The 21,026-nt window shown below is 44.2% G+C and overlaps 1 protein-coding gene across 1 annotated transcript; it reads right to left on the bottom strand.

The window, feature by feature from the left end:
- Nucleotides 1-12,625: 12,625 nt before the first annotated feature.
- Nucleotides 12,626-20,484, bottom strand: SAYSD1 (SAYSVFN motif domain containing 1). Its single transcript, XM_036317932.1, has 2 exons — nucleotides 20,196-20,484; nucleotides 12,626-13,207 (listed from the first exon to the last, which is right to left on the bottom strand). The coding sequence occupies exons 1-2, from the start codon at nucleotides 20,400-20,402 to the stop codon at nucleotides 12,863-12,865; spliced, it is 552 nt and encodes a 183-aa protein (XP_036173825.1). The 5' UTR covers nucleotides 20,403-20,484; the 3' UTR covers nucleotides 12,626-12,862.
- Nucleotides 20,485-21,026: the final 542 nt, after the last annotated feature.

The raw sequence follows: 21,026 nt of genomic DNA, 5'->3' as shown, positions 1-21,026 counted from the left end.
CACAGGTGGCCAGCGGGAGGGAGCCGAGGAGAGCCAGGTCTGGTCATCGGCGTTAACTTTCTTCCATAAATCGAGCTGTTTCCCTGCAGAGTTCTCTAATCCCAAACTGTGATAGATTGTTTTCTCTGGTGCGAAGGCTCATTTTAACTAACAGAACGACTTAAGAAAGAGAAAAAGACCCACAGTCTAGAGTAAATCCAACAATTAAAAATTTTCCCCACTGACCAGGGCACCAGTGTTAGAATGAATTACTGCGGCTCCTCTCTGTGCAGGACCAGCAGACTCAGAATTTATCCGTGTTACAGCCCCTAAGAACAAAATCAATAGCTGAGAATTATAAACACTGAGCATCCCATGCCAAGAGACGGATTGCTTTGGGGCTCAAGTGGGCTGGAGGGCACTGGCAAGCAATTTATTTTTTAACTTTCCAGATCCCCAAGGTAAAAGAGCAAGGACTTGAAATTGTAAATAATAGTTAGAGAAGACTTTTTAGCTCCAGTGACTAAGGTGGAATTAGAAACACAGTTCAGGACTTGGGAACATAATGATACAAATGTAATAGCTACAACAAAAAGGGCACAGTTACTTTACCGTTTAGGTCCATGCTTCAACAATCTATAATCATTTATGTACATTTTTGGCTTAAAAAAACGGGTGTTTTATCACCATATATTTTGCCTTCCAGATAGTTTCAGAAACTTCTAAAGTCCTAGAAAACTGAATGTATTGAACCCCGTAAGTACCCACCAATTAGACGCCACTTTATAATGAAACCACCCTCCAGTTTTCATTTTTCAAATCCTGGTATGGGAAGTGAAGACGAGAGATCCAAAATGCAAAGTAAAGCCATCTCACTCAGCCATCTCACTCTGGTTAAGCTAAACCAATGTCCTTCCAACCCCATCCTCTGGAAAGGTACAGTTAAAAACACAGATGAAAAGGCATTTATGCACACTCATATAGAAGAATCGTGTTGTGTTAAGAATTATACTGTGTTGGAATATTCTTAGCAATCAAGAAATTTCACAGTAGCACCTCCTTTTAGCAATTGGTAAAGGTCATGAAGGCTGCCAACCAAAGCAGATGGGGCTGCTCGTCCAGGTAAGACGCCGCTGGTGGCCGCCAAGGGTGGCTCCTTGGCATTCTCCCGGCTGGAGCACTGCCTGCTGCTCAGACACAGCCCCTCACCTACCGGAGGGCCCTTAGTCTCTCGGCTCCTTGACCGGGTGAGTCTTGGTGTCCTCCTCACATTAGAACTGCAACAGCTCTTGCGATGTTCCGCATCCACGGTGCAGACCCTCTGGGAGTATGCGCAGCCACCGGAACCCAGGAATGCCCCGATTTGGAGTCATCTCCATAATGGCACGTGGGGCTCACATCTGCCTCAGCCGCCCACATGGAAGACTTCCTCGGCTCACTCACAGTGGTCGCTGGTGGAGATGTCCGGAGGCCACACAGCGAGGTTGCCAGCGCCCTGGTGGACTCTGCAGAACCCGACCTCTCTCTCCTCCTTGGGGCTGGACCCTCCAAAGCTAACAGGCATTCCTGTTGGCCATCTTTCCTCAGGAAATGTCTCCCCAGGCCCCCTACTCACCCGCAGTGGCCAGCCTTTCGTTAGGCCACGAGGCCTCCTCTGTTTTGGGGATATGTGCAAATTGTATAAAAAAATTCTTCTCTTTCAATTAATGCAGTGGTTCTCAACCTTCCTAATGTCGCGACTCTTTAATACAGTTCCTCATGTTTGGTGAACCCCAACCATAAAATTATTTTTGTTGCTACTACATAACTGTAATGTTGCTACTGTTATGAATCATAATGTAAATATCTGATATGGTCTTAGGCGACCCATGTGAAGGGGTCGTTCGACCCCCAAAGAGGTCGCGACCCACAGGTTGAGAACCGCTGCATTAATAGTTCTTGCAAATTACATGTAGGGGCAGAGCCTGGTATAATCCATAAGAAGAGCCAGAATAGCTCAAGACATTTTTTTTTTATTATTGATGAGGCTCTAGAACAAAGCAATTCTTTCATATCAAACTATATTTACCATATAATACATTTGGTACTGCCAGGCTCAGGGGAAAAGTCATTAGAAGGAATATGATTGCAACAGACTCTGTATAACAAATCTATCTTTGTCCACAGAGATGTTCCACTGTAAATAAGCTTCTACATGCATAAACACTGCTCTGCCTATAAACATATGTGCTTTTCTCTAGGAATTATCAAAATATAATCAATATTCGTAAAGCAACTAGATGAAATACGTACCATAGGGAAGTGACAAAAATGACATGGAGATCTGGGGGAGGGATGCTGTTGTAGACTGGGTGGTCAGGGGGCCTGCCAGGTGATTGACATCTGAGAGACCAGAATGGAGGGAGGGAACAAATCCTAGGGTCATCTAGGGGAGGTGCGAAAACCCTAAAGCAGAAGCTTATTTGCTGTGTAGAGCAGGGGTCAGCAAACTATGCCCTCCTACCCCTGCCTTGTTTTATAAATAAAGTTTTATTGGCACACCCATTTGTTCACAATGGCAACATTGACTAGTGTGACAGAGACAGTATGGTCAACAAAGCTATTTAGTGTTTGGTCCTTTACAAAAGTTTGCCAAACTGCTGTGAAGGATGACGGTGAAGGAGACAGACATAACTGGGAGGACAGGCAGGGCCAGGTCACGTAGGGCCTGGTAGGATAAAGCCACCTAAACCACCACCCACCAAATGAAACACAGACCTCCGAGGGTTAGGCGTGCAGGTATCACTTACAACTTGGAGTTCAAAGGCTTCTTTGCACCAGCTCACTCCAGGGAACCTCTCTGGCCTCTGCTTCATTTGCGCATTGGTTCTCAGCCTTTCCCCCCAGGTGACAGCAATGTGCACATCTGATCGGCTCCCTGGACACATGCACAGGAGGCCCAGGCCAGTCAGGAGATTGACAAGATAAGCGTAACCTTGCAAAATGAACATCCGATAGGTTTGCTACTTTGATACAAACCTAATATCTTAAAGTGTGTCACAAAACACAGTGAGAACCACTATTCCAATGTTTTCTAGCATTTTTTCATTCAAGCAAAATTCCACAGACACAAAATATATTCCAAGACCTTGCTACTCAAAATGTCCCAAAGACCAGCAGCAGCAGCAGCACCTGGGAGTTTGTTTGAAGTGCAGAATCTTAGGCCCTGGCTAGACCTACAGAACCAGAATCTGCATTTTAAGCAGATCCTCAGAGATTTGAATGGTCAGCAAAGTTTGACACCACTCTCCAGGAGTTAGAAATATAACTTTAAGTTTCAAAGAGGCTAGCCTGGTTTATACTATTCATACTAGTGAACATTCGATACAGCATAAATGTTTAATAATAGGGCATTGGTTAAGTAAATAATGGTACACTTACTGATATAGAAATATTATGCAGTCCAGCTGGTGTGGGTCAGTGTTTGAACGATGACCCATGAAACAGGAGGTCACAGTTCAATTCCCGGGCAGGGCACATGCCTGGGTTTCAAGCTCCACCCCCAGTAGGGGGCATACAGGAGGCAGGTGATCAATGATTCTCTCTCATCATTGATTTTCTAACTCCCTCTCCCTTTCCCTTCCTCCCACTGAAATCAATTAAAAACATATTAAAAAAACAAATATGCAGCTGTCAAAATCAATATTGTAGGTGAATCACATGAGAATATATTCATTGTTTATCATTATGTAAAAAAATTAATTATAGTATGACTAAGACTAAAACAAATAGAAATTATGATTAAAAAATAGAAGATAGATGTTATGAACCTTAACAATCCTATATAATAAAGAGGTAATATGCAAATTAACCCTCACAAGATGGCTGTCGACAACCAGGCCAGCAGGGGGATTAGCGAGGGACGACCAAACGACTGAACAAGCAGGCTGTGTGGGGCCACCAGGCCGGCGGGGGGGGGGGGGGGGGCCATGAGGGGCAACCAGGCCAGCAGGGGGGGGCAGTTGGGGGCGACCAAACCAGCAGCGGGGGCGGGGCAGTTAGGGGAGACCAGGCCTGCAGAGGGGGGCAGTTGGGAGTGACCAGGCCAGTGGAGGGGGTGATTAGGCTGAAAGGGGCGGGCAGTGTAGGGCGACTACACTGCTGGGGGGGCAGTTAGGGGTGACCAGGCTGACGGGGGGCAGTAAGGGGTAACCAGGCCAGCAGGGTGCGGGGCAGTTAGGTGCGATCAGGTCAGCATGCAGAGGCAGTGAGGGGTGATCAGGCCGGCGGGGGGTGGCGGGGTGCAGTTAGGGGCAACAAGGCAGGCAGACAGGTGAGCGATTAGGAGCCAGCAGTCCAGGATTGTGAGAGGTATGTCCAACTGCTGGTTTAGGCCCGATACCTGGGATCGGGCCTAAACCGGCAGTTAGATATCCCCTGAGGGGTCCCGGATTGGAGAGTGTGCAGGCTGGGCTTAGGGGACCACCCCCCATGCACAAATTTCATGCACTGGGCCTCTAGTATATAATAAAGGAAAGGAAAAGGGATAGGAGGTATACAGCAATGTAGGTATGTTGACTTCCTCATCTTTTACAGCCACAGGTAAAAGTATATAATTTAAGGCTAATAAATCAAGTAATAAGTTGAAATTAAATTGAAAAATGTAAAGTCAATAAGTCAATCAGTTAATAGAAGTGAGTGCCAAGGAATAGAGAGAAGCAGGGAGAGGATGGAATATAAACTTATGATATTAACTTTTGCACAAGATATTAATAAATACTGCCTAAAAATATGAATGATAAAATATTTTAAAGTTAAAAAATAACTTTGGAACAGAAATTTGTTCTCCTAATTATCAAAAGGAAAAAAACAAAAATTTAATAAAACAGAGACCATTATGTTTTTAAAAAAGCAATATAAACAGAAAACTAACATAAAATGTGATGAGATAAACAAGACTTCAATAAATATAAATGAGCTAAACTCACCTATTAAAAGAAAAATATTCTCAGAATGAATTATAAAGGAAAATTCAACTGTTCTCTACAAGCAACCCACCTAATAAAAATTACTCTGGCTGAAAATCAAAGATTGGACAGAAACATACTTGGCAAATGGAAACAAAAATTAAGGAGGGGGGTCCCAATCTTAGTGTCAGATAAGGATGAATTCAGGGCAAAAAGCAATCAAGAAAACAAGGATGGCTTTTTATAATGATAAAAGGATACAATCTGTAATGAGAACCTAAAAATATGCTTTTATATATTCCAAAGTCTGAATACTCAAAAAGTACTATATTCTCATTAAAATTTTTGATTAAAAATGTAAATAAAAATATTAACAAATAGAACCTATTAGCATATTCAAAGAATAGTACAACATAATTGATTACAATTGATCAAAGAGAAAAGAGATCAGTATCTACTACCCTGAAAGAGATTTTGTGGAATTCAACATCCATTCTTAATGTAAGGAAAATAAAACCTTCTAATAACATAAGTACAGGTGAATAATTCCTTAAGATCCACCCACTTACTCAAAGGCAACATCATGCTTAATGGAAAAATACTGAAGCATGATCATTAAAGTCAAGAACAAGATATCTGCCAAAGATATCATTGACTGTGATTCTGACTTATCATTTTCTTGGATATCCTAGTCAATGTCATTAAATAAAGGGAAAGAACAAGAAATATAAAAATTAGAAAAAGGGGGGCTAAATTTTATATTATTTGAAAAGAAAATAATTATCTATGTGGAAAATCCAGGAGAATCAACTTGAAAATCATTATAATTAGTAAGAAAATTCATGAAAAGGCAAGAGCTGGTATGATATTAATATATTAAAATCAATAACTTTCAGACATATGCATATATACATCAACTAGTTGGAAGAATAATAGAAATCCTCAGAATGTATCACTTTCACAAGCATGCTAGTCTCCGTCATGATTACCACCTTTTTACCAGGTTGATTTCCTGTGTCTGAAATGCACCTCCTTGTCCTTGCCTTCTTCCCAAGGGGCTGATGCTCCTTCGAAATCAGGACATGACTGCCTCCAGGAAGCCCTCCCTGACCTCCATATCCTTTTTCTAGGCTCTGGTTCTTGTTTAGACATCATGTTCTCATGGTGCGTACCACACAGTATTGTAACTGATTTGGGACTGCCTTCCCCATTTGATTGTGAACTCCATGAGAAAAGGGACCTCAACTACATGCTCTCAAGCTCAGCACCAGGCCTGGCAAAGATTAGGTGCTCTGCCAAAGCCCACAGTAGATACCGTCAGGCTTTGATTCTCTTCATTGGAAGTCATAACCCAGAATGGAATATTGAACCAGAAAAAAAAAAGTTCAATATTGCTGTAGAGAATACTGAACAACTGAAATTTGAATAAAGTATATTAGAATTTTAAAAATAACAATAATGAACCAGATCCCAAACAGATAAATGGCTGAAGATTGATAGATAGATAAATAGATAGGGAAAGATCTGATAGATTCATATAAGTTGAAAAAACAGGTACTAGTTAGTAGATTGTTATGCCTCATTTGGTCATGTTTATGGATTGTAATTCTTTCATTGGTGAAAGAATAAATTCAGAAAAAAGTTGTTCAGTAAAATGCTGTCCAAAACAGTTAAATTGATGAATGCATAAGCATATTTGTTCTGGAAACAAATTGTTACAGGTTTTATTTAGTTCTTTGACTAAAATGTTTGTAATTTTTGTTGTGTTGACTTTTAGGATATTCTGACTTGGTTTTTAATTATCATGATCACTAATATCATTGGTTTCCCCAAATTAAAACATTCCACTTTAACAAAAATTGTAGAATGTATAAATATACTTCATAAGCCAATAATTTTGCCATAATGTCAATATTGCTAATAAAATCTTAAAAGATGGCTGAATAAAAATATGTAAATATTTTCATAAATCAGATGACCCATATGGATGGATGGATGGATGGACAGGTGACAGGTGGTGGACAGATGGAAGGGCAGATGAATGACACAGAGTATCTGCTCTCCATATGAGAGCCCAGGTGGTCTTTTAACCATGAAAACTGGATCATGCCACTCTCTCCCATAAAAACTTTGTGCATGGAAATAAAACCCGAAAACATAACAAAGAAAATAGAAAGCAAAGGGCAGAATAGTGTATAGAGTGTATTATCATTTGTGAGCTTGAGAAAGAGCAAGCATGGCAATGGGTGGGAGCTTCATCACTTATTAACTTTTGGAATTCTGAAATACATGCACATAAGTGCAAAATTAAAATACTTTGTTCTTTTTCATAATTCCAAAATATTCTAAAATAAACATGTGTTTCCTTTTTGTAATAAATGTATTTAAAGAAAACGTCAGAAATAAAGCAGCTTTAATTGCCATACAGCCTTTGGAGTGAGTTCCTCATCATTTTAAAGCCATTTATGTAGCAATGATGACCTGAATGAACAGTTTGAAAAATAGAAAACTTTGTTACCTCCATTTAAAATACACATTCAGCCTGGCTGGTGTAGCTCAGTAGTTGAGTGTTGACCCATGAATTAGGAGGTCATGCTTCTATTCCCAGTCAAGTCAGTGCACATGCCCGGGTTGTGGGCTCGATCTCCAGTAGGGGGCGTGCAGGAGGCAGCCCATGGATGATTCTCATCATTGATATTTCTAGCTATCCCTTTCCCTTCCCTTCTGAAATCAATGGAAACGTATTTATAAAAAGATAATAAAATACGCAGCCATCTTTCTAGGCTTGGGTCTAATATATACTGTTTTCCTCCTATTTAACACTTATGGTTTATGTCAGGGGCTCTAAACCTTTAGCAAGCTAAAGATTAGCCCAGGGAGGTTGCTAAAATGCAGATTCTCAGGGCCCTCTCCCTAGACATCCGGGTCAGTGGGTCTGGGTGGGGCCCTGGATCTGCATGTTAACATTACCACAGGAGACTCCCATGTAAGTGCCCACAGACCACACTTTGCAAAACATTCATCCATCACTTAAGGGAACCCAGCTTTTTTTTTTTTTTTTTTTTTATATATAAAAGTGATAATCCTAGGTAGTACAGACTTGAGATCTGATGACTCCCCCCACACCCTACCTTTATAAACACCTATACTATGTTACATGCCTTACAGCGTGGTCCCCTGTGTACTCACCTTGCCTTCTCTCTCAGCCTTTGGAGAGTGAGATTCAAGTCTTCATCTAACCCAGTGCTCCACTGTTGTGAAATAAAAGTATGTGACAGAAACCAAAGCATACAGTTCAAATGTTACTCTCTTGGCTTAGGGATCAAGTTTCTCTGCCGGCTGTGTAAGTTCCTAGCCTTTTCCCCCCAGAGCTCAGCTCTGGATAAGCACAGGGCTAACCCCCTCGACTGCTGAATCTACAGGGGCTGTTGTTTAACTGAAAGATGTGTGTATAAGTCACTCTGGCAGCTTTCTGTGCCTTTCCAGGACCTCTGACGAGCCCTTTCCTCTGTGAATCTTAAAGTGAAAAGACCATCTGAAAAAGCGGCGGAGTGGGTTTTCCAGCTTAAAAGAATTTTTAAGTGTGATGGGAAGGGACGCACAGCGGCAGCTCTCTGCAACCCCCTGGTGGCAGGATGCTCCATGCATCCCAGCCCCACCCGCATCCCGGCTCTCACAGTGGACTCAACAGCAGAAGCTCATTAAGTGTCCCCAGCAGCAAGCCCAGGGAGCCCACAGATATTTGCTGGTTAATAGGTTATTAGTGTGAGTGGCAGGAAACAAAAACACACAGTTAGAATTTTACTTTCTTCTGCCCAACCGAGCATTACTGGCTCTACCAACTGTGTAACTTCCTAATTTTTTTTTTGTACAGCTAGTCAGCTTACTCTTAATGTAAAGATCGCCAGGGCTCAAAGCACAATCCTCAGAGCACAAAATATAAATGCCTCCGTCATCACTGGTAAGACTCCAGAGCTTTTCCAGAATTGTCATTCATCCTACCCAGACCTGGAGCCCTCCGTTCAAAGTGCTTGTCCCAGAGGCACGACTGAGACGGCTTAGCCTGAAGAACGGAGGGGACTGAGAGAGATGGCTCACAGCTGGAGGACCCTCAGCGTCCACCGAGATAGAATAAGCACACCCTGGGGTGGCGATTAGGGGGGCGGCTGAAGTTCTTTGGGTAAAGAGCTGCCTGGAAGAGACTGACTCTTGTGTCTAGATCAGGGGCGGGCAAACGAGGGCCACAATGGGTTCTTAAACTGGACCGGAGGGCCGGAACAAAAGCATGGATGGAGTGTTTGTGTGAACTAATATAAATTCAAAGTAAACATCATTACATAAAAGGGTACGGTCTTTTTTTTTTTTAGTTTTATTCATTTCGAACTGGCGGCCCGCGGGCCATAGTTTGCCCACGGCTGGGCTAGATTCTTCTTCTTCAGGAATCACTAGGAGGGACAAATTTAGTCAAGGAATAAATGCAGCCCTGCCCAAGACCGGGGGGCCATTGGACGGCATTCTGGGGTCTCTTCCAGCCCTCCAAGTAGAAGCTCTCTTAATAGCTCCTGAGAATGGGCAAGATGGGACAATGTGAAGATGAGCAAGAGCCAACGTACTTGTAAGATTCAGATAGAAATGACTTCACCCCTACACACAGCTCTCGTGGGGACTACACGCAGCTCTGAGGTTCAAGTTTTTTGATGACAGAGAAGCCTTTTAAGGAGGCTGCTTGCTGGGCTAATGGTCAGGGCCTGCGTGGAAATTCTCAGAGCAAAAGGCCTTTCTAAATTCTGGAAATCAAGATCGCACCTAAAGCTTAATGGTCTGGTCAGAATGGCAAACACATATAGTCCCTTCCTCTCTTCCCCGCCAAGCATTTAATTGGTTCACACCCCACTTTTCCTAGAAGTTAATCCTGGCATTATGCAACCTTTGAGAAGAAATGAGCAAGGAGAAATGACAAACAGTTCCCAGAAAATCCCAAGAAAGAGGGGCTTCGGGCAACCTAGGCTCTGCCTCATGAAAAAAACAGTGACATTTCCAAAGAGCACTAGTGGTCCACTCATAAGCTGTTCTCTTCTACACTTATAAGAAGTCTCTACCTTGCTGGGATTAGTCATTGAGTCCGATGTTCCTAATTGAGAGTTACAGGCACCTTGTTTTAGGGGAAAGTCTGAATTGTAGTCTTTTTTTTTTTTTTTTAGTTTTATTGCTTAAAGTATTACAAAGGGTGAATTATAGTCTTAAAATGCAAATTAATTCTGTCCTAGAACAATGCTCATTGATCAAAAATATTTCTTCTACCCTGGGCCTGTGTGGCTCAGTTGGTTGAGCGTCAATCAATGTTTCTATCTCTCCCTCCCCACTCCTCTCTCTCTCTAAAAATCAATAAAAACATATTTTTTAAAAATATTTCTTCCTTGAATTTAGCTTTTATAAAATGAAAAATCCCAAGTAAAATATCAGGAAAATGCCTGGCTGGCATGGCTCAGTGGTTGAGCATCAACCTGTGAACCAGGAGGTTGTGGCTGGATTCCTGGTCAGGGCACCTGCTCGGGTTTTGGGCTCAATCCCCAGTCGGAGTGTGCAGGAGGCAGCCAATCAATGATTCTCTCTGATCATTGATGTTTCTATTCCTCTCTCCTTCTCCCTTCCTCTCTGAAATCAATAAAAATATATTTAAAAAATATCAGGGAAATGAAGAAAGCCTTAATAAAATCAATCAGAAGACCAAATCATGCGTCTTCAACAGGGGTCCTCAACTATGGCCCATGGGCCACATGCGGCCCGCAGAAAACATTTATCAGGCCCGTTGGGTGTTTTTGCCACCACTGCCTGTTGCTTAGCAGCCGACTCCTCCTGGGCCCGCAGTGCGCATGTGTGGAATGTGCGCCGCACTCTCCGACTCCCCTCCTTCTCTCTGTCTCTCGACTCCTCCTCTCAGTCTTGGGTGTGATCAGATGAGTCAGGAGCTTGCCTGTGCAGACCCTGCTGCTGCCTGAGGACCGAGGTAAGAACAAGTTAGGGTTGTTTTTTTTTAAGTTAGGAGGTCTATTTTTTTTTTTCAGTTAGTAGGGCCTTTTTTTTTTGAAGTTAGGAGAGCCTTTTTCCAGAATGAAACATCTGAAATCTCTAACGAGATCTAGACTAACTGATGCACACTTGCATCACTTGTTACAACTAGCAGTGACAAATATGGAACTGGACATTGACCATCTCATTAGCCAAAAGCAGGCCCATAGTTCCCATTGAAATATTGGTAAGTTTGTTGATTTAACTTTACTTGTTCTTCATTTTAAATATTGTATTCGTTCCTGTTTTGTTTTTTTACTTCAAAACAAGATATGTGCAGTGTGCATAGGAATTTGTTCATAGTTTTTTTTTAAACTATAGTCTGGCCCTCCAACGGTCTGAGGGACAGTGAACTGGCCCCCTGTTTAAAAAGTTTGAGGACCCCTGGTCTTCAATATAATGAAAACTTGCATGTTTGGTAGGGATTCTATTTCCCATACTCTCTACAGATCCACTTTAGACAGAAGTCATGAAAGAAAAGACTTCCTTATGAGCTAAAGGGACTTTCTGCTCAATTGGCTGACTCTGTGGGACAGTCAAACTCCCAGTCAGCAAAGGGCTGGCAAGAGGAGCAATGCATAGCAGAGTTTTCAGCAATGGCTGAAACCCCTGGGGTTAGTTGGCCACAAAATGTGACAACTGAGAACATCTCCTCTGTACTCCTTCTATAACTAAACTTATCTCTCTCTATTACTGGACACGCTTACTTTATTTTGTCCACCACCCCACTCCTGGCCAGACTGTATGCTCGGAGAACTTGGGGTATGTCTGCTTTTCTCATTATCATATCTCAAGCACCTATCAGAGTGCTGGCATTCAATGAACAAAAGCTAACTTTAAATTGAGCTGAGATTCTGCTGTAATAAATAAATCAGGCAAAAATGGAAAAAAAATTAATAGTAAGGCCTCCATTACTTAATAATATCTCATAGATATTAAAGTTACTTTCATAGTATCAGAATTAATAACTGAATTCTGAAGTGGGAAATCTGCTGAGAAATCATTAATTGCTTAAAATCTTAAGTTTGGAAAACACTATTGCTTTAAAACTAGAGTCCTCTTACTCCTCAGTATGATCCATTAAAAAGTTTTTAATGGTTTCCTTTGCTCAATTTAAATGAACCCAAACTCTAACTCTGTACCGGAAGGAGAAGGAACACTGAAAGCAAACCTATTACCTCTATTTACAGTTTCTCACCAGAGGCCCACGGGCAGAGGCACTGCTTTCTCTAAACAGGAAGCCACCACGCAGCCAGCAAGTCTGGATTCCGCTTCCAGGGCTGCCCTCTGTACACACTCAAGAATTTTTTCCGGCTGACTTCATCATTAATAACTATTTATCAAATCTGCCCATATTGACTAGGTGAAATCTCACCCCACAGATCACCCAGGACTTTGTCTTCTCTCGTCTTCCTTCAAAACAGAAAGAAAAAAACAAAACTTTCAACTTAAACTTCCCAGGGGAAAAAAATGCCAGAACTATGAAAAGACTTACAGAGAACATTTACTTTTAGTGTACAGTCCCATGGACCTGACCATCACAACAAACAGCTGGCTATTTTCACAGTCAGCTCCCCAGTGCCTCTGTAGTGCTCTTAAACCATCTCTCAAAATCAGGACACAAACAGGTCTCCTCTCCAGTATGTAATTTTTATAATTGCATCAAATACACAGTGAGTATCTTTCAGGGAATTTCACCAAAACCAAAGAGAAGTTCAAAGATAAAACTGCAGCAGATCAGGGAAAACAGGTAGAACTGCGCGGTCACAGGACTAGCCTGTAAGCTGTCCTTAGTCTGGGGCACCTGAACAACCCCACAAGTCCACGGCCAAGGGCTAGGAGGGCCAAGGCGTGCAGCAGAGCTGCTCCTATCTCCCCTCCAGGGGTCTAAGCTGTAACTCGCGCTCTAACTGCTCTGCAGTCAGGGTGCCCTGGATGGCTTCGCAGCCTGGGTTGAACACAGAGTAGGCGCTTTTCTCTCCCTGCTTCTTCTCCCCGGGACCTCGTGTCCCGACATACATCCAGTAGAACAGGGACAGGACAAAATAAGCCAGGCCAAATTCCAGTTCCACAAACAGTCCCAGCAGGATCAACCAGAGAAGAACCTTCAAGAAGGTGATGCTGGTCAGGAAGGACTGGTCCCGCGGCAACGGTGGGGGAACGGCTGTCCTCCGTGGGGGCTGTGACGTGCTGCTCCCAGGCTGAGCGGCTTCCTAGGACACAAACAAGCAAAGGTAAACATAAAGGGTAATGAGGCTGAGAGGATGAAAACCAATCTGGAGAGGCAGCTCTCATTGTCCCCGGAAGGCTTCTGGCTCATTGATTTCTATTTCCTTGCCCTGCTCTCTAAAACAATCATCTCCCAAAGAGCTCTTGTGCCCTGCTCCGACCGGCCCCAAACCGGTCAGCACTTAGTGAGATGACCCGATGAAAACCCTACAGTACTCAGATGGGTTCCCTTTGTGGGAGGCACTTCCTCAGAGGAGTCTGCTGCTAACTAGAGCTAATGTGTGCCCCACACAGAAGCCCCCAGTCATTGGTAATGCAATAGCCACGCGTATGCTTCACACAGAATCGATATGGTAGTTGATTTGATTAGATGAGCTAAAATTTTGAGTGACATGATTCTAAAATGAGGACTACACCAGAAACAGGAAAGAAAACCCCCTCTACATATTAAAAAATAAAAATTGCTGTTACAGCTACAACCTTTCCATCCTATACATCCCCAGGCCAAGGCACTGCCTCCTAAGTGGACTCTCGCCTCCTATCTCTTCCCTCCCCACGCCATCCTGTGTACATACAGTTGCTAAATGAATCTCCTAAAACACCCATCAACCTCCTGTTCACAAGCCTTCAACAAATTTTTATTGCCTAGAGGTTAAAATTTAAACTCTTTGGGCTGCAATCCAAGGCCTTCCATTTATTCAACAGATAGAAATGCCAATACACAGGCCGCTGTGCTGGTGCTAACGGGAGACACGGGGATTTAGGCCATTTTAGGGAGCTGGGTCTCTACTCCGGTATTTTTTCCAAACCTCTTTGGGTTTGACCTAGAATAAAAGATACATTTTACACTGTGACCCAGCATGCATGTATATGTATGTATATGTATATGTATATGCATGTGTGCATGTGTATATGTATATGTAATAGAAAAAAGTTTCACAAATCAACAAATATCTTCACATCATATGAAGCTGTTATTTTCTATTCTATTTTTTATTTTATTTTAACAGAGGACTGGATTTCTCTAAATTGATGTCACCACTTACTAAAGGGTCATGACTTACCATTTGAAAAACAGTCTAAAAAGTTTCCTGCACAGCACAATCTGCAACTGTACAAATGAACCCTCTACTCCAGTTCCACGGGTCTCACTGCCGAGGCCATTGCCCGTCTGGCCTGGAATCGCCTCTGGTCCTCTCCCTGCCTCGGCTCCTTGCCTTCCTTCCAGGCAGGCGTGACTGGTGCGCTGTGCATGCCTCGACCTTCTCCACCACTGAGAAGGTGCCCTCAGCCTTCCGAGCACCGGCTGGCTCTTTCTCACTGAGCACCAAACTGTTCAGCTAGTGTCTTTTTTATTTGTTTTAGTAAGTTAAACTCACAAACAAAACAGAAACAGACACAGATACAGAGAACAGACTGACAGCTGTCAGGGGCTGGTGGAAAAGGTGAAGGGAATAAGCAAAGAAAAAAAACTCATGGACACAGGCAGCAGTATGGCGATTTCCCTGAGGGAAAGGGCGAGGGGGTAGGGGGCAGGAGAGGGTAAAGGGGGGTAACTGGTGATAGAAGGAGACTGGACTTGGGGTGGTGAACAAACAGTACAATAATACGCAGATGACTATTAAAAAGAAATTGTCTCAAAAAATAATAAACCCGAGGTAAAATAATACTGAAGTATCTTTTTTTTATCCTTTCCTGAGGATATGATTATTGATTTTAGAGAGAGGGGAAAAGAGAGAAAGAGATAGAGATAGAGATAGAGATAGAGATAGAGAGAGAGAGAGAGAGAGAGAGAAGCATCGATGTGAGAGAGAAACATCAATTGGTTGCTTCCCATACTCGCCCTGACCGGGGATCAAACCTGTAACCTTTTGGGTGTAGGGGACGAAGCTCCAACTAACTGAGCCACCTGGCCAGGGCTGAAGTGTCTCTTAATATAGGTCACCTGTATCCCTAGATTGTCACCATGAAGATACAGACTGCCATATATTATCCTTGGTTGTCTCCAGAGCCAAACAGCACCCACACATAGGTTCTCAATCCACAGAAGAACTTTTAGTTCATTTCTTCAGTTATATCTCCTCTTCTTCACTTCATTTTATTTTTTTAGGATGTTCTTTTTTTTTTTCTTCACTTCATTTTAAAAGGGATCACAACTATATTTGGTCTCAATAAAATATGCAGATCACCCTGGCCAGGTGGCTCAGTTGGTTGGAGCATCATCCTGTACACTGAAAGGTCACTGGTTCAATTCCCAGTTTGGGCACATACCTGAGTTGTGGGTTCGGTCCTGGTTGGGGCACGTGCAAGAGGCAGCCAAAAGAAGTTTCTCTCTCACATTTCTCTTTCTTCCTCCCCTCCCCTCCCCTCCTCTTCTCTCTCTCTCTCTCCTCCTTCCTTTCTCTCTAAAAATCAATAAAAACATGTCCTCAAGTGAGGATTGAAAAAAAATACAGATCATCTGATTTATATTGCTTCAGAAATTCTATTTTGTTAGACCCTTCTTTTTTTAACATCAATACTGTAATTACCTTTTCAGTAAAGGCCCTTAACATATCATCAGCAAACACCCCACTCCAACAGACATTTATTAAATAGAAAAAGGTCCCTTTCTGATTTGACAGTGTACACAATAGGGAAATCCCTCAGGTCTTAGTGGGAACTAATATAATCAATTTATATTTAAGACTACTCTGGCTGCCAGGTAGAGAATGGGCTGCGAGGGTAGACGTAGGGAAATTGTTAGTAGCAGGGGGCCCAGTAAGAGAGGACCAGGCAGAGATTAAGGTGGTGACCCAGATGTCAGAGAGAAATGATGGACTGATGGATACAGAATACATTTTGAATGTGTATGACTTGAAATTCATAGCAAACTGAATTTTACTATTGAGGGAGTATAAAAATAATGCTTGCACCATCATTTATTTATTGAGTGCCTTCAAAACGCCTGATCTCCTGTAATCCAGGCAGGCACTGGTATTCCCAATTTACTGGTAAGGGATCACTGAGACCGTAAGTAACTCCCCTCAAGTCACACACCAGGTGATAGGCAGAGATGAGGCTGGTCTGGGATCTGAGAATGGTCTCCCTCCAAAACTCGCATTACTTCCTTAGGAGCCTTTGTGGGGGATGGTAAAGGGGAGGGTAAAGAGCTAGAAGAAGTCGGGAAGATTAAACGAACTGGCAAAGGGACAAAGAAAGGAGAGGAAGGGTATGGGACGTCCTCAGCCTCGCTTGGCCTTTGTTCCAGTTGCAGGGCACCTTCTGTTGTGTGGCAGTGGGAGGGTTTGTGGTCTCACAGCACGTGTCAGCAGTTTAGGGAAGATGCTCCCATTCCCCAATACCAAGCCGCTTCCCACCTCCAGGCCTCTGCACTTGGACTAGTAGTTCCCTCTGAGACAAATGCCTGTCCCCTCCCGTCACCTGGCTGGCTCCCTCTGCTCCCATACACCTCAGCAAAAACGTCACATGTGGCCTGGCCTTGTCCCCAGGTTTCTGCACGAGTGGCTCCTTCTTATGAAATGCCACCTCCTGGTGAGGTCCTGCCTGCCTACCCAATTTAAAGCAGCACTCTGCACCCCTCACCCCAGTTCACTAGCACAGTGTCTGCTCCTCATTCCCCTTTCATAGCATTCACCGTTCTCTTCTTTCACTGTCTCCTCTCCAAAAGCTGGTTCTGTGAGAGCAGCGTTTTGTGTGTCGCTTTCACAGTGTCCCCCCAGATTGAGGGCAGTAGCTGGAACACAGTGGGCACATGACAGGATTTTGCTGAGTGGTGGTGAGGGAAAGGAAGACACAAAAAGGTGACTCCTGGGCTGATGCAAAGACTGTGCTTAGCCAGGTGACTCCAAAGGAAAAGCACATCTGAGCAGTGGGCCAACCTGAGCCAAGGGTTGGAGGTGAGGAGTTACAAGCCAGGTGTGGGCAGTAGGCCCTGGACTAGACGGTGCCCTGTGGCTGGTGGGGGATATGCCTGGGAGAGAGGCAGGGGGTTTCTAGAGGATTAAAAAAAGTTACAAGCATTTTTGTCCTATTGTGGCAGAAGGTTGTCACAGAAAGGAAGAAATTTGAGAGTGGGGGAAGAAGGATGTGCTCGCTTCCTTATCAATGACTACTGAAAATTACAAATAGAAGGCTTAACACATTGTTTGCGGGTAGTTTTTATCGCGCGCTAACAGGTGGCGCGGGCCATTTTTGCTAATTTTTTGCACAAATGGCAACGTTTAGTAAAATTACGATAACTTTAATTTACGTATTTATACGTTACCCGCATTCTACCGCTAGTCTATAAAAAACGTATTAATACGTGTCCCGCGCTCTACTACACTGGTAGAACGTATAAATACGTAAAACGTGTAAACACGTTTCCCACATACAATGTGTTAAGATATCTGACATGCCACTGTGTGCCAACAAAATTATTAGGCAGAGATGGATTATAAATTAGAAAAAAAAAATGTAATGAGAATTGTCACACCAGAGTAACCCCAGGAATGATAAGTGAGTGCATGAAAATGAGCTTAGGACAGAAACAGCTTGATTAATAAGAACCAACTGCAGGTCCAGCACTTCCTCTCATCCTGTGGTCAGGCCACCAGCTTTTGGGTTTTTAACAGCAGAAGCTTTCCCCAAGTTCAGATTTTCTGGGTCCAACCCAATGACCTCATATTCGTCTGATAATGAGACATACGGTCAGAAACTCAATGTGTGGATTAGACATCGTTTTTTAACTGCAGGGAGAAAAAAGGGTAGGGAAGTGGATTCTAAAAATCTTAAGTAATTGTGCTCAGGGGGTTCTAATTGACAATAAAGTTACCCTGAGACAAACTGCATGCTAGGAAATAGATTGTTTGAACCCTAGAGCACCTTTTCTGGGAGTCCGTTAGAACCCTGCCTGTCATGGAGAACATATCAAACTTAAGTAACAATTCATGATTTTTTTAAAAATTCCCTAAAACCAGATGTTGTGGCCCTAGCCGGTTTGGCTCAGTGGATAGAGCATTGGCCTGCAGACTGAAGGGTCCCAGGTTCAATTCCAGTGAGGAGCACGTACCTCGGTTGCAGGTTCCTCCCCGGCTCAGGCCTTGGTTGAGGCTCAAGCAGGAGGCAACCAATCAATGTGTTTCTCTCACATCGATATTTCTCTGTCTTTCCCTCTCTCTAAAAATCAATGGAAAAATATCCTCAGGTGAGGATTGAAAGAAAACCCAACCAGATGTTGTGCAATAATAAATGAACTTAATATAACAAAAAATTAAGGGAGTAAGGTACACTTCTGCTCCAGAACATTTTAAATTTCAAAAGGAATTTTTGGCTCTTATTACACATCTGAGGTACAAAGGCCATGCCACAGATGGTCTCAAAGCACTGATTTTTCCCTTGCTGTTTTGTCCTGTATTCCCCCTTAGGTACTCCAATCTCATGTGCAGCTCACCTGGCCACTTTATTCATGAGTGAAAACTAGAGAAAGATACAGGGATGTGAATTAAGTTCATCTGCAGAATAAGAGCTACCAAAAGGATTAAAAGGCGAGAACGCTACCATACTGAATACTGTTTTCACCTTCAACATTCAGTATTGAACGTTTTGCTAGTCTAGTTCAATGGCAGCGCACAAGGGCATGCCACCTCTGGCAGTTACAGCCACCACACTTTTGCAAGTTTTGTATTCAAACGTGGGTTACTGGCTGCATGTGATTCAGGTGCAAAGTCAAATGAAGCCTTAATTGCTGCCACTTTTTCATCAGCATCTAATTAGACCTTTCACCCTCCATTAGCGGAGGGCTGTGGCTCAACACGGTTGTGGAGAGGTTTCTGAGCGCCACAGGGTGTCACAACGATAACTCAACTCCTTGTTAATAACTCAAGGGCAGAGGAGCTTTCTTCCAGGACCCCAGACCGGAGGCTTCCAATGACTTTCAACAGACTTTCAACGGGGAGGACGAAAGGTGGCGGCAAGAATTTTTTCAATGCAATACCTGACTACTTAGGGGCACTGACCTCTTTCCCCTTAGATTGTAAAATTTTAAAAATGACGCCAAAACCTGTTTGGCTCAGTGGATAGAGCGTCGGCCTGTGGAAAGGTGCCGGGTTCGATTCCGGTCAAGGGCATGTACCTGGGTTGCAGGCACATCCCCAGTAGGAGATGTGCAGGAGGCAGCTGATTGATGTTTCTCTCTCATCAATGTTTCTGGCTCTCTATCTCTCGCCCTTCCTTTCTGTAAAAAAATCAATAAAATATATTTTTTTAAAAAAATGGCCCTGACAGGTTTAGCTCAGTGGATAGAGCGTTGGCCTGCAGACTCAAGGGTCCCAGGTGCGATTCCGGTCAAGGGCATGTACCTTGGTTGCGGGCACATCTCCAGTGGGGAGTATGCAGGAGGCAGCTGATTGATGTTTCTCTCTCATCGACGTTTCTAACTCTCTATCCCTCTCCCTTCCTCTCTGTAAAAAAATCAATAAAATATATTTTAAAAAAATGACAACAGCCAACACAACAACAGCCTATCTGTTGTGAATGAATCAAAATTACACCTTTTTTGTCAGATCGGCAAAAACATGTTTTTTGGTGTACCACAGAAGTTTAGTAATTGTGTGCCATGAGGTGAAAAAGAATGAAAATCGCTGTCCTAGACCTTCGCTTCCCACCTGGAATCAGGAGCTGCAGGAAAGAAGTTGTCAAATCCACTTATCACTGGGGTGACAAAGGGACCAAGGCCCAGCCCGGGAGCAGGTGGGAGGCGCCTGAGGCCCCGCCCCCTCCAGCGGAGGCCCCGGCGAAACCAGAGGAGGCGTGGCCTGTGGGCCAGGGCGTGTGGGCGGGGCCGCTCCTCCACCCCGAGTCTGCTCCTCACGGGGGCGGGGCCTGAAAGGCACCACGTGGTGGAAGGGGCGGAGCCTCAGCTGGAGTTTCCAGAGGAGCCACGACAGCGGCCCCGAAGCCAGGTCCCCGGCGAGGCCTCCCTTCTCTCACCTGAGCGAGGCCGGGCTGGGCCGGGGCACTCGCGGGCCTCGGTCTCCACACCAGGAACCGTCTTAGCCAGCCTGGGGCTGACTTTGGAGTAGCAGTTGCTTCCGCCTTCTCTCCCGAGGTTTGTGCGCTCTGCCTGCAAGTGCTGGGTTCGGCCGCCAGCCCGGCCCGTTTCCGGGCCTCTCGGAACTCGGCTAACCGCTGTTCCATGGCGCGCGCCTCGCTTCCTGGGAGCCCGCCGGGAACCGGCGCTCGCGCAGCCCGGCGCCGGGCCGCAGTGCGCCTGCGTAGCGCGGCTGGGTGCTGAGCGTGCGCACTGGGCGCCGGGCTCCAGCGTGCGCCGGCTTTGTGACGTTCCGTGGGCTGTCTGTGCTGATGCCGCTCCAAACGCACGTGGATGCGTGCGGTGTCCACCTGCTCGGGCACATTGTGAAGAACCTAAAGCGTAGGACTGCTCCATCCTTCCTCTCTCTAGCCCCAGGCTCCTGTGGCGGGGGGGGGCGGGGGGTTGCTCTCATGTGCTCCATCTCACCTCGGGATCTGCTCCCCAACAGGCGAAGCTTGCTGTAGCAGGGGCCAGGTTGAAAAAGGTGGTTCTAATTGACAGTAAATTCCAAATTTACTATCACATTCCAAATGCACCACAAGGTGTCTTACATGATCTTTGTCCTACAAAGTAGTTTAAATTCCTTCCCCCACTCTCAAATTTCTTCCTTTGTGTGACAAGCTTCTGCCACAATAGGACAAAAATGCTTGTAAGATTTAAAACTTATTGGGGTGCAGCTTAAAATGAAATACACAAATCTGTAAGTGTATGGCCCAATACGTTTGTAA

This window comes from Myotis myotis, unplaced genomic scaffold (genome assembly GCF_014108235.1).
Source record: "Myotis myotis isolate mMyoMyo1 unplaced genomic scaffold, mMyoMyo1.p scaffold_m19_p_7, whole genome shotgun sequence".
Classification (NCBI taxonomy): Eukaryota; Metazoa; Chordata; class Mammalia; order Chiroptera; family Vespertilionidae; genus Myotis; species Myotis myotis.
Note: the sequence above shows the minus strand (reverse complement) of the source record. Positions and strands in the feature narration are given on the sequence as shown.

What these genes read in the sequence shown, in the direction of transcription:
- SAYSD1 (XM_036317932.1), bottom strand. Translation starts at nt 20,402, where the DNA reads ATGGAACAGCGGTTAGCCGAGTTCCGAGAGGCCCGGAAACGGGCCGGG. An exon ending in CCCAGCCCGGCCTCGCTCAG is followed by an intron (nt 13,208 to 20,195) that starts GTGAGAGAAGGG and finishes TTTGTGTCCTAG; the next exon opens with GAAGCCGCTCAGCCTGGGAG.